The sequence below is a fragment of the Phaseolus vulgaris genome, chromosome 1, assembly GCF_051622355.1.
Source record: "Phaseolus vulgaris cultivar YP4 chromosome 1, ASM5162235v1, whole genome shotgun sequence".
NCBI lineage: Eukaryota > Viridiplantae > Streptophyta > Magnoliopsida > Fabales > Fabaceae > Phaseolus > Phaseolus vulgaris.
This window is the reverse complement of record NC_143498.1, coordinates 6,702,165-6,713,081: the sequence shown is the minus strand read 5'-3', so window position 1 is coordinate 6,713,081 and position 10,917 is coordinate 6,702,165. Positions and strand designations below refer to the sequence as shown.

Here is a 10,917-nt window from a genome sequence, read left to right as displayed (position 1 = left end):
TTTCATGATCCGCTCCGCATGTAGGTTGACTCGCAGGCTTGCGGGTCGGGCCATTCTTTTTTTTGAATGTAGAGGAAGGGTGGAGGCAGTAGCGGTGTGCAGCTGCAGAGTGACATTAGCGCGCGACAGTTGCAGGCGAAGCCATGCGGAGTCGCAAGCGAAGCGAGCGACACTCCAAAGGATAGTGTGTCGTGTGTTGTGTGCGTTTTTTGGAACAACGTAACTGCGTTGTGTTTTGAGTGAAAACCAAATTTTCTTTTACTCAAAGTTGTCACTCCTCCATTGGACCAAGTGAAAACCTAATTTTCTTTCACTCAAAGTTGTCACTTCTACACTAGACCATTACTATCAAGTCAAATATATTTTTTTTTAATTCTTTTTTACGGGCTAGCCTGTCCCGCCTTGCTGCTGGTCCGCGTGGACCACGAGTTATGCGGAACAGACTAATGCGGGTCAGCGAGTTGAGAATGTCATCCCACCCCATATTTTTTACCACGAGCCACAGATCAGCCCGCACTACTTCGTCATTCACCACCCCTACTTTAAAGGGTGACGGAAGAGTAGTGAAGATGGTTAGCATGGCTATGCCCACTTATAAAGATCATTAAAAAAAAAATTCATTGGAATTGGAAGGTGCAACATACTTTCTCTACATCATTAATAATTATTCAAAAACAACTAAACATTTAAACAATTAAACAATTTAAAATAAAAATAGTTAAATTCAATCTATTTATCTGTTAATTTTTTTAAAACACATTTATAAAAAAAGATGATGTATTTCCTACCTAATTCAACAAAACTTTATATGGAGTTCTTCAAGAAAAATGTTTTGTAACATTTTGAAGTTTAAAAAAAATGAAAAGTAAAATAGAAAGAAGCCAAAAGAGAAGAGCCATGTAGCGGCAGACAAACCTTTCCAAGATATAACAATGATGATTTTGATCACTTTTTCATGATTGGTGATTAAATTATTACATTTTACATTCAATGATCAAATGAAATTCCGCAACACCTATATAAATTAAGTCATTTTAACGAAGTCTATCTACTATCGTCAATAAAAAGAAAATAACATTATAACATACCAAACATAATAATTCCCTTCCAAGAATACTTTAAACATGTTTGATTAAAAAAAATCACCACAAGTTATTATTCAAATGGTTGATAATTTCTTAGTCGTATTAAACAAATTTTTAAATAGTATTTGGAGTGGAAGATTTTTTTTTTAATTATAAGATTATCAAATATAAACAACTAAAGATATATATTTTAAATTTCACTTGCACCCACATGATGAAATTTCTTTATTTAGCAAAGTGAATCAGAACAAAAATAAGTATACGTATTAAATTAAAATAGTGTAATAATGAGTTATACCTAATTTTTATTCTGATCATGTGTGGTTAACTTGAGTTTTTGGTGTTCTAGAAAAAGGAAAAAGAATGGAATCTTATGATCTTATTCGATAAAAAAAAAAATTGTACGGTGGATGTAATCTAACCACTTTGGTACTTCATCAATCACAAGAGAGAGAATTACAGAGTGTGACATGCTTTTTCTAGATACACTAAACATCACTAATATCAAGTGATTATCACATGTGATTAGACATTAGAGATAATTTCAAGTTTTGTAAGTATGATAAAATAGCCCTAAGTTTTTTAAATTATATAAGAATTAAAAGAAATTATATTAAATTTTATAGAAATGAAAAAAAAATAATCAAAAGGATATGTCTTACAATAGAAATAGAAGTGATTTGATTAAATAATGGTAATTTGAATTCTTAGGAGTGATTAAATGAAAAAAATAATTAGCATATAATTATGGAGAGAGTTGGAATATGTCACATAAAGGATACTGTAATCTGAGGGATGTGATGGGAAGTGTAAAGGTGATAATAACTTGAATATAATGGAACTCATCCCTTATCTTCTAATTTATATTTACAACTCAAATAATGATGAGTGTCTCTTTTCTTAAACCCAAAAGGTGGAAAATGTATCTATTAAATGGAACATTATATATACTTTACTTGAGCATAGTTTATTTTATTTATTTTTTAATACTTTTGACTTTGTTTTAGAAAAGGAAGTGGGGTTATAAAATAGTTTTAGAAAGTTAAGTTCTTTAACTTTTATCTTCAAAAGTAATTTTTTTTCATATTTTGTTTTTGGGGTAAATTTTTTTTGTCCAACTTTTGATTTGTGTGTTTATTTATTTATTTTGATCATTGTTGTTTTAATTTAGGTGTGTTTAGTTTATGTAATATTTTGTTCATTCTAAATTAGTCCTCTTAATGATAGGCATTAAAAAAGAAAATAAATTCCAAGTTACAAGATTAAAAAAACATATATTTCACCTTAATTGGAACAAAAACAACAATAACCAAACAAAAACAACTTTAAAAAACAAAAATATTTAAAAAAAATAAAATATAACTATTATATTCCATTTTTCTTGAAATGATCTATTACTACAATAAAATTATTAAATAAAAATTAAATTTAAAGATTAAAAATAATTAATCACTTTACTAACTAAATTAGATATTATTTTTAAAATAAAAAACATTTCTAAACATTTTTCAATCACGTAAAATATTTTTACTCTATCATCTACTTATTAACTATAATATGTAGTAACTTTATTAATTTTATAAAAAAATATTTTAAAATCATATTAGGGATAATGTTTTATTTGAAGTGATAATGTTCAAGTTTTTACATTGGGAGTAGAAATTAAATTGTCATTTGACTTGAATTTTGAAATTAAAAAATTGTGACAAATTATGTAGCGAAAGGTGGTAAATGAAAAACTACACGGGGACGTGTCAGTCATAAGTCCCCTGCATTTGGGTTTCATGCACGTGGACTGCCCTCTCACAAACCCCCACACCACATTCTTAGCGCGTGCACCTAATTCAAATATATTTTTTTCATCACCAAAATTTAACTACATAATATATTATTCATAATATTTACTAAAATAATTTAATTTATTATTCATAGACAGAACTCAATATCTAATAATTGAAGCTTTATTTTCATTTTAATTCACTATTATATATAATAGAAGTCAGAATCCCTAAATATCAAATTCTAGAACTCAAATCTGTTGGATAAATTGTCCTTAGTTTGTTCTTCAGTTTAAGAGATATCATCTATGATCAATAACTATGTTTGAGGTATTATTTGTTTTGAAGATGACTCGAGTTGGGATTAGAGAATATATAATATTGACATAAAGAAAAATATTGAGAAAGAAAGATATTAAATATTTTTTTTATTTATGTATAAGATTGAAATCTAAAATCTTACCAAGAATGTTAGATTCCTCACCTAGAAAAAGTAACAGAAAACGACAAAATACCAGTGTGACACACGTGCTCCAAATTCGCGTCCTCGTACCACTCCCAGAACCTTGATTAGTTGTCTTTTTAACTGTGTTCAAGGCGTTGTTGGCTCAACCTCAAACAAAGTTCACAGGCCCACACATCAACCTCAAAGTCCTTCACAACACAACACACAATCATAATAACACTTCCTGCAATTACATTTTACTTGCACACACACACAAATTTTCCCAAAGAAAAAAAATCACACTTTTCTCTAACAGAGACCATGTTTGTCCTAGAAAATGGTGCGAAGAAGGGGGAAGACCCAAGGCTTCAAGCCATCTCCGAAGCCATCAGAGTGGTGCCTCACTTCCCCAAACAAGGTCTTAATTTCATCATTACAATAATACTAATGTCTGGTGCTAATACTAAAGATACTAATACTGATGAATGCTGATACTTAGCTACTTCCAAGTTTTTCATTTTTCAATTCTTATAAATTATGCTGTTGTTATTAAATTTAATGAACCACAGGAATAATGTTTCAAGACATAACAACATTGTTGTTGGATCACAACGCGTTCAAAGACGCGGTTGGCATTTTTGTTGATCGTTACAGAGACATGGATATTTCTGTTGTTGCTGGTAATCAAACTATACTCTATCTTCCTCTGCATGAACGACCCTTTTAGAACTCACAACTCAAAACCATATTTTCATCTTTTTTTAATTCTTAGTTATTGTTGTTACTATTGAAAGACGAGTAAATATGAGTACTGTAGTGTATGTATGAACTTCTTTGCATGAAAGGTGAAGCAATTTCTGTGGGAAATTGAGGTTCTGCATCAGCCATGTTCTTCTTCTATTTTAGTTTCAAAAGGGTTTGCTTTTGGCCATTTTTTTAATGCAACTGATATATCAAGTATTCTTTGTATATCTCTTCTTAGTTCTCTCATACATAACTGCATGTATGTTGAAATTTGCAAGGGGAATGACTATTTCCTTTGTTCCTTTAAGCTCTATGTTGGGTAAGAACTGAGTGAGAGTAATTTTCTTCTGGTTCAACTTGAGAGGTTCCTTTAGGTAACAGTTAAATCAAACTCATACATGGTAACTAAGTTTACAAAGTTTGCTTTTCACCACAATTTTAATTCCATCGTCAAGGTTTTTGGAATCTTCGTGAACAGAATTGTGACTGCATAGTTGTATTTGTCCGTAATTTTTCATAATGCTAAATATTGTATTGGAGTCATAATCATAATTGCATGATAAGTCATTTTAACTTTTTAAGCAAAAGATGCATTCATTGAATCTCTTAGTTGTTTACCTTTCATGACGCAACACTGAATTTTGCTATTCAGATGGCACTACTAAATCATGTTTAAGATTATGTTTTGGCAATTCGATTTGCACTGGCATTTGCAACCCTGTGAACATGTTCAATATCTTAATAATGGTGACCCTTTTGATTTAGGAGCTAGTAAATGTTGGCTTTTATTGGTTTACATGCTAATGCAATTCGATTGGATTGGATTATATGCAGGGGTTGAAGCCAGAGGATTCATTTTTGGTTCCTCAATTGCGTTAGGCATTGGTGCCAAGTTTGTTCCTTTATGCAAAGCTGGAAAGCTGCCAGGTATATCTGTGTTGTGTTGAACATAATTGAGCACTACTGTTAATCTTAATCTGTTTTAAGTTAAAAGTAGAATATACCAAACTTAGCCCAAAAGAAATGCACCTGAATGAAGACCATTTTCGGTGGATGGGAGGGTCTATTCTGAGTGGAAAGGCCTTGTCATAGTCATATAATTTGGTTTTTCATTATTACTTATGGTGCTGTTTTACTGTTAATGTTTGTGGATTACTCGTTTATCCAATCTCAAATTGGTTCCAACTTTTGTATTTTTTGTTCTTAGAGGAAGAACCTAAACAAGTTCCCTAATGTCATAGTATATGGAATCATCGTTTTAATTGGAATAGATGTTTGTGGCTGTACTGTCCTTGATCTTCAGTGAGCAATCTTATCAGTATACATCTACTATTTGACATATCACGATTCATTCTAGTTATGAAAACAAGATACCAAAATAAAGCATGTTATGTACTTTGAAACAGTTCATTCTCTGCTTATTTTTATGGTAAATATTTGATTGATCATGTAAGTTGAAAGTAACTCTGGGGTCCAATAACTATTCTCATCAACAAGATTCTTAGGCTCTTTTAGCTGTATCTATCAATTTAAACTACTACTTGTTCCTGTGCATTAATTTGGTCTACACATTCACACCTAATCTTTGACTTGCTTCATGTTTAGGTGAAGTAATTTCAGAAAAATATGTTCTAGAATATGGCACTGATTGTTTGGAGTTGCATGTTGGGGCTGTTGAATCCAGTGAACGGGTGATAATTATTGATGATTTGGTGGCCACAGGTGGAACTCTATCAGCAGCAATTAGACTTCTAGGTGATTTGCTCTTGCAGGCTTTCATGATTGAAATAACTGTTTTGTTCTATATTCTTTTTTGCAAGAAAAATTCTCTTCTAAATTCAATGTGTTTCTGTGGTGAGTAACTAAAGATGTATTCAGCTTTAATTTCTTATGAGTGTAGACCATGATGCACTTTAAATTAAGGGTTCATTCATTCATATGACTGTCTTGTCACACTCCTACATAGTGCAATACTAGAAAAAGATGCATTTTCAAATATAAAAAAAAAACTTTATGACTTAACTCCTATTTTTTTGTCTTGTCCCTAAAATGCTTAAGTTTCTTTTCAATTCATTTTGTAGAACGTGCTGGTGCTGAAGTGGTGGAGTGTGCTTGTGTGATTGGTCTGTCTGATCTCAAGGTATTGGCTAAATTAAATCATTGCTTTTGTAAGTTGTGTTTTGCTAGCTAGTCTTACAAAATTCCATCTTCTTGTTCTTGGCATGCTAAAGTAAAGTTCTTCACCAAATTCATACTTTTTTTTCTGATACAATATTTCTAGATTACTAATATTAACAATTCATCTTTTAAACATATCTATAGCTTGAAACTATATAATTGGTTGTTCCATGATGTTCTTATTTTCCTTTTCAAATCATGGAAATGAAACAAACTATAGCCTTCTTTCAGGTAAGATGCAAGCTTAATGGAAAGCCACTTTATATCCTTTTGGAGCCACGCCAAATAGAGAATGGTTTTTGAAGTGGAAATTGAAATTGCACACTACACATGAAGAAATGGTTGCATATAATGGAGCATTTGGAGTTTGGTGAACTCTACAATGGCTTTGTTTGGAGGTCTCACAATGCCAACTTCAAAAATCCTTATCCAATGGAGGCACCATTTTGCTAATTTAGAGACATTTCAGTAGAGGCCAAATGGTACCTTAATTTATTCTTTATGGAACTTGGTTCTTCTTATCCCTTTTTGACATATATGTTTAGGAGTTATGATTATAATATATGTGTCTCACTTCGTTTTGGGCTGTTTCACATTATACACTTTTAATGTTCAGTAAAAGTTTATTTTTTAACATATGCTTGTATTGTGGTTTGTCACTTTAATGAAAAATAATAAGGTTTTATATGATTTTTTAATGTGGATATTTATTGCGAGATAATAATTTTAGAAATTTGCCAAATATATAGTATGATAACAGTAACATCTTATGATGTTAAGCGTAAATTGTACTACCTTATTTGATATTTATGGTGAAATCGTTTGAATAGTACCGTTCTCCTTTGGATTTCTTTTCCATTCATTTTCAATGAGGCAACTGCTTCCGGCACGAGATTACTGCACCCAATTTCAGTGCACCCAATTTCAGCGGAAAAAACAAAAATGTCCTTAAAAAAATGGGGTACGTATAAAAATATATTCTGGATCCCCTTTTCTGCAATATGTTTCCAGATTTTTTTTTCCAAAACAAATTTTTTGTAGACAATTTCTTCCTGCACCATATCTCAATTTTGACCTGCACCCTATCATTTTTACAAAATCTCAAAACTACCCATATTCCAGATTTGAAAATCCAAAACACAAAATTAAAAATATATTCTCGATAAAAATTTCAAGAATTCAAAAATGTGTTTTGGATATTCAAATCCGAAATATTTTCAAATTAAATGTTTGGAAAGTGATTTTTATTTACACCTTCCTTTTGTTGTAGGTTATTTTTGTCATTTATGAAGGGTATTTTTATAATTTTTTATAGTGGATTGGATGCATGTTGTAATTGATATGGTGTGGAAGAAATTGTCTTTTTTTTATTACGGATTTTCTTATTTGAAATGGGCTTTTGATTTTTTTTTTCAGATTTTTATTTTCGGAACACAATAATCTCTTCCAAATCTACTTTTCTATAATGTATTATTTTTAATTCTGGATTTTTTTTTATCCAGAATGGGATTTTATTTTTTCTTTCTGGATTTTTATTTCCAAAATACAATAATCTCTTATGGATTTAATTTTTCAAAATGTATTATTTTCAATTCTAGATTTTTATTTTCGAAATAAAGGGTGCTTTTAGAATTTTAAAATTGTGTTGGGTGCAGATTGAAAAATGTTGGGTGTAGAAAGAATTTACCTTTCAATGATGATAAGATCTCTTTTGATTAAAACTTTATAATTATGTTTGTATTTGGGTGGGTACTACTCATTCGGATGGAAAAAACGAGGATGCCATGTAAGGAATAATCGAGAGAGGGAGAGAGATCGAAAGCAAAAGGAAACAGTGTGAGAGAGAAGGTAAAGAAAACATAATGTATTATCATTTAAAAGAAAAATAGAATACAAGACTTTATAAAGTGCGAGCACTATATGATGATAATGGAGTAAATGTTATTAATTAATATTCTCCTTAAACTAATGGTTGGAATCACAACAACCGTTAGTTTATCCTTAAATGAGTGTAAAGAAGGAGTAGATAGAAGCCCATTAGTTTATCCTAAATGAGTGAAAAGAAGAAGCAGACATAGGCCTGGTAAGTATATCCCCTCTGTTTGTTTTATTAGAAGTAAGATAATCCAAGAGTGACCCTACATTAGATCCGTCAGGAACATCAGTTGTCAAATTACCAATAGGGTTTTTCAGGAGCTTCGGTTGTTGATCTTTCTTCCGATACTCTTTATGTTGTTTAGGAATTGCGACCTTCCCTTATTCCTATTCATAAGGAGTTGTCTTCTGAGAAGGCTTATGTTGAGGTCTAAGAACACGAACGTGATCATGAATCACGCGGCAATGAGCAAGCTCATGCCCAATCATCTTATAGTGAGAGTAGAATGGAGGGAGCCATTCATATTCCACATCGGCTAAAAAAGCAAAGTCTGAACGTTCAACCAAGAGCTGATCGAGAAGAGGGGATAACAGATGAATATCCATCAGCACTCTAGCAAACAACCGTTACTCTTTCTCATGGTATGATCATTCAAAGACAAAAAAGTACCAATGCCTCTAGTGATGGAAAATATCGCCCTTGGTCTCCAATATTCCAAAGGAAAATGGTAGATTCTAACCCAGGCCTGAGTTTTAGTACTCTTCATAGTAGATGGAACAAAGTCTTTTGTCTAGGAAAACAATCTCAAGAAACTAGGAGATAGCTACAATGAACCCATCCCGAGAGTCCACTGCATGTCTTCTAAAGAAGAGAACTCAAACTCATAAAAACCCTTCCCAAGAGGGATTGATTTCCACGGTCCAATAGCCTTCCACACAAGTTGCAACTTTTTAGTTAAATCAATGTGTGTGAGAGGTTTATGCCCCTTAGATAGAATAATCCGACCATGTAGATGGGTCCTTCAATCTTCAAGACCAACCAAGTTATCTTCCCCATCAACCCGGACAACAACCATGTCTCCGTTAATACAAGGAGTAGGTAGCTGAGACAAAGGAATGTTACATGTATTTCTCAAAGCCTGAGCAAAAGTTTTCCTTTGGCCTGACATAGCAGACACTTTCTTATTAGGAAACACTTCTCGATCAATCAAGCAAGCCCATGGGATGAGGAAACCCGTAGAACCCTCCGTCATTCTCAAAGGCTAACAAGCTGTCGACCAGCCCCCCAGCCACCACCATCCCACTGGTTGCACCACCATTGCTTACCGGCCGCACCAGAGAAGACACAAAAGGTGGCAACTTTTGTTGTGTGCAATGCCTTGACACCACCGCCAACAGCACCTGTACAAGGTTTAGGGTTTAGAAAAGTTTTTCTTTTCTCATTTGCATTCTCTATAAATTTCTAATCTCATCATTTATTAGATTAACGATCAGAGACTATCTTTGGACTCTTGATAGTGATTATAGCTAAATTGCTCGATCATATTTTTTTTAGAGTAAGTTCTTTATGTTTATTCTTTCTTTGACTCAATTTGTGTTTTCATTTACTTAGGTAAACATGCTTTCCATTTACTGTATGTGACTTTAGGATTAATCTCTATTAGTCCAGGGTCCTAGTGATGTACTCAAACGATTAATCAGAACTATGTGTTGCAGGTTAGACTATCCTTGTTTTTCTTAGGAGTTAGAACACTTTGTGAGTGCTCATCCTTCTAATCAGGTAAAAGAAGCTAGTGTTATCTTTCAATACAACTCTAGGTTAGAGAATATGGATGTGAAGGTGATGTGGTCGCAAGTTCAAAAATTTTATTGCAGGGTTTTCTTTCTTGATTGAAATAGATATTAATTGATGAAAATGGTTGGAAGTTTAAACAATTGTATAAGTGGTTGATGATTTAAATTAATTGTGATGTGTATTTTGAAGTTAAGACTTGATTTTTACTTGTTAAATTGTGTTTTTTTAAAGGATTTATACTTGCTCTTTGCTTCAAATTCGTTAGGCACATTTTCTCTATGCTAAGCGGATTTGAGTTGTAGTGTTTGGAGTACTCTCGACCTTAAATTTGCTCAGCACAAATTTCATACACTTATGTGTATTTGAGTTGCAGTGTTTGGGTTGTTCTTTGCCCCCAAATGCCCTTAGCACCAACACTTTATGCTTAGCACCAACACCCTACGCCAAGCACCAACATCCTGCACTTAGCGCAAACACTCTGAGCTCAAACCCAACTTCCTAAGCTCGAGCCGTTTTCACAACATTTGTCATTTTCGCTCAACTACCTTTTTGTTTCTTTTATATAGACCATGAAATTGAATTAAATCTTATGAAATTTTATTATTTTGTAAATTGAAAGTGACTATAATTTTCTAAAGGCTAATATTTTATTTAATTCATGCACTTAAATGTTTAAAACAAGTAAATCTAACATTTATTAAAATATAAAACAAATACTCATCATATATTCAATTGATTTTAAAAATTTTAAATGTCATGAAATTATTATTGATATTTTCTAATAGTTATGAAAGTATAAATTTATGTGTGACTGAATGGTATGTTGATAAGTAAGATGAACTATAAATCATATGAAAATGTAATCAATACATAGTATTTTTAAGAAAAGAAATATTGTTTCTAGATGGTTAGGATGTGCATTGATTAAAAATTTGTCTAGAATGTGGTATGCTAACTCCACTAGTATATTAGAATTATAAAGATGAAGATTATTAGGTGGTGAGTCGAAGGAAACTA

The 10,917-nt window shown here is 32.0% G+C and overlaps 1 protein-coding gene across 2 annotated transcripts; it reads left to right on the top strand.

Annotated features, from left to right (window-relative positions):
* The first annotated feature begins 3,479 nt into the window (after positions 1 to 3,479).
* LOC137813313 (adenine phosphoribosyltransferase 5) lies at positions 3,480 to 6,862 on the top strand. 2 transcript variants are annotated; one of them, XM_068615449.2, is made up of 6 exons: positions 3,480 to 3,726; positions 3,878 to 3,988; positions 4,887 to 4,979; positions 5,658 to 5,807; positions 6,134 to 6,192; positions 6,462 to 6,862. In XM_068615449.2, the coding sequence occupies exons 1-6, from the start codon at positions 3,630 to 3,632 to the stop codon at positions 6,531 to 6,533; spliced, it is 582 nt and encodes a 193-aa protein (XP_068471550.1). In that variant the 5' UTR covers positions 3,480 to 3,629; the 3' UTR covers positions 6,534 to 6,862. The 2 variants fall into 2 exon arrangements, with proteins under 2 accessions (XP_068471550.1, XP_068471549.1); XM_068615448.2 differs by having other exon boundaries at positions 3,493 to 3,726; positions 6,451 to 6,862.
* The last annotated feature ends 4,055 nt before the right edge of the window (positions 6,863 to 10,917 follow it).

Excerpts from the sequence above, each read along its gene's own strand:
- LOC137813313 (XM_068615449.2), top strand. The coding sequence starts at position 3,630 with ATGTTTGTCCTAGAAAATGGTGCGAAGAAGGGGGAAGACCCAAGGCTT. Across the intron at positions 3,989-4,886 it reads GGATATTTCTGTTGTTGCTG|GGGTTGAAGCCAGAGGATTC; the intron begins GTAATCAAACTA and ends GATTATATGCAG. Across the intron at positions 6,193-6,461 it reads TTGGTCTGTCTGATCTCAAG|GTAAGATGCAAGCTTAATGG; the intron begins GTATTGGCTAAA and ends GCCTTCTTTCAG.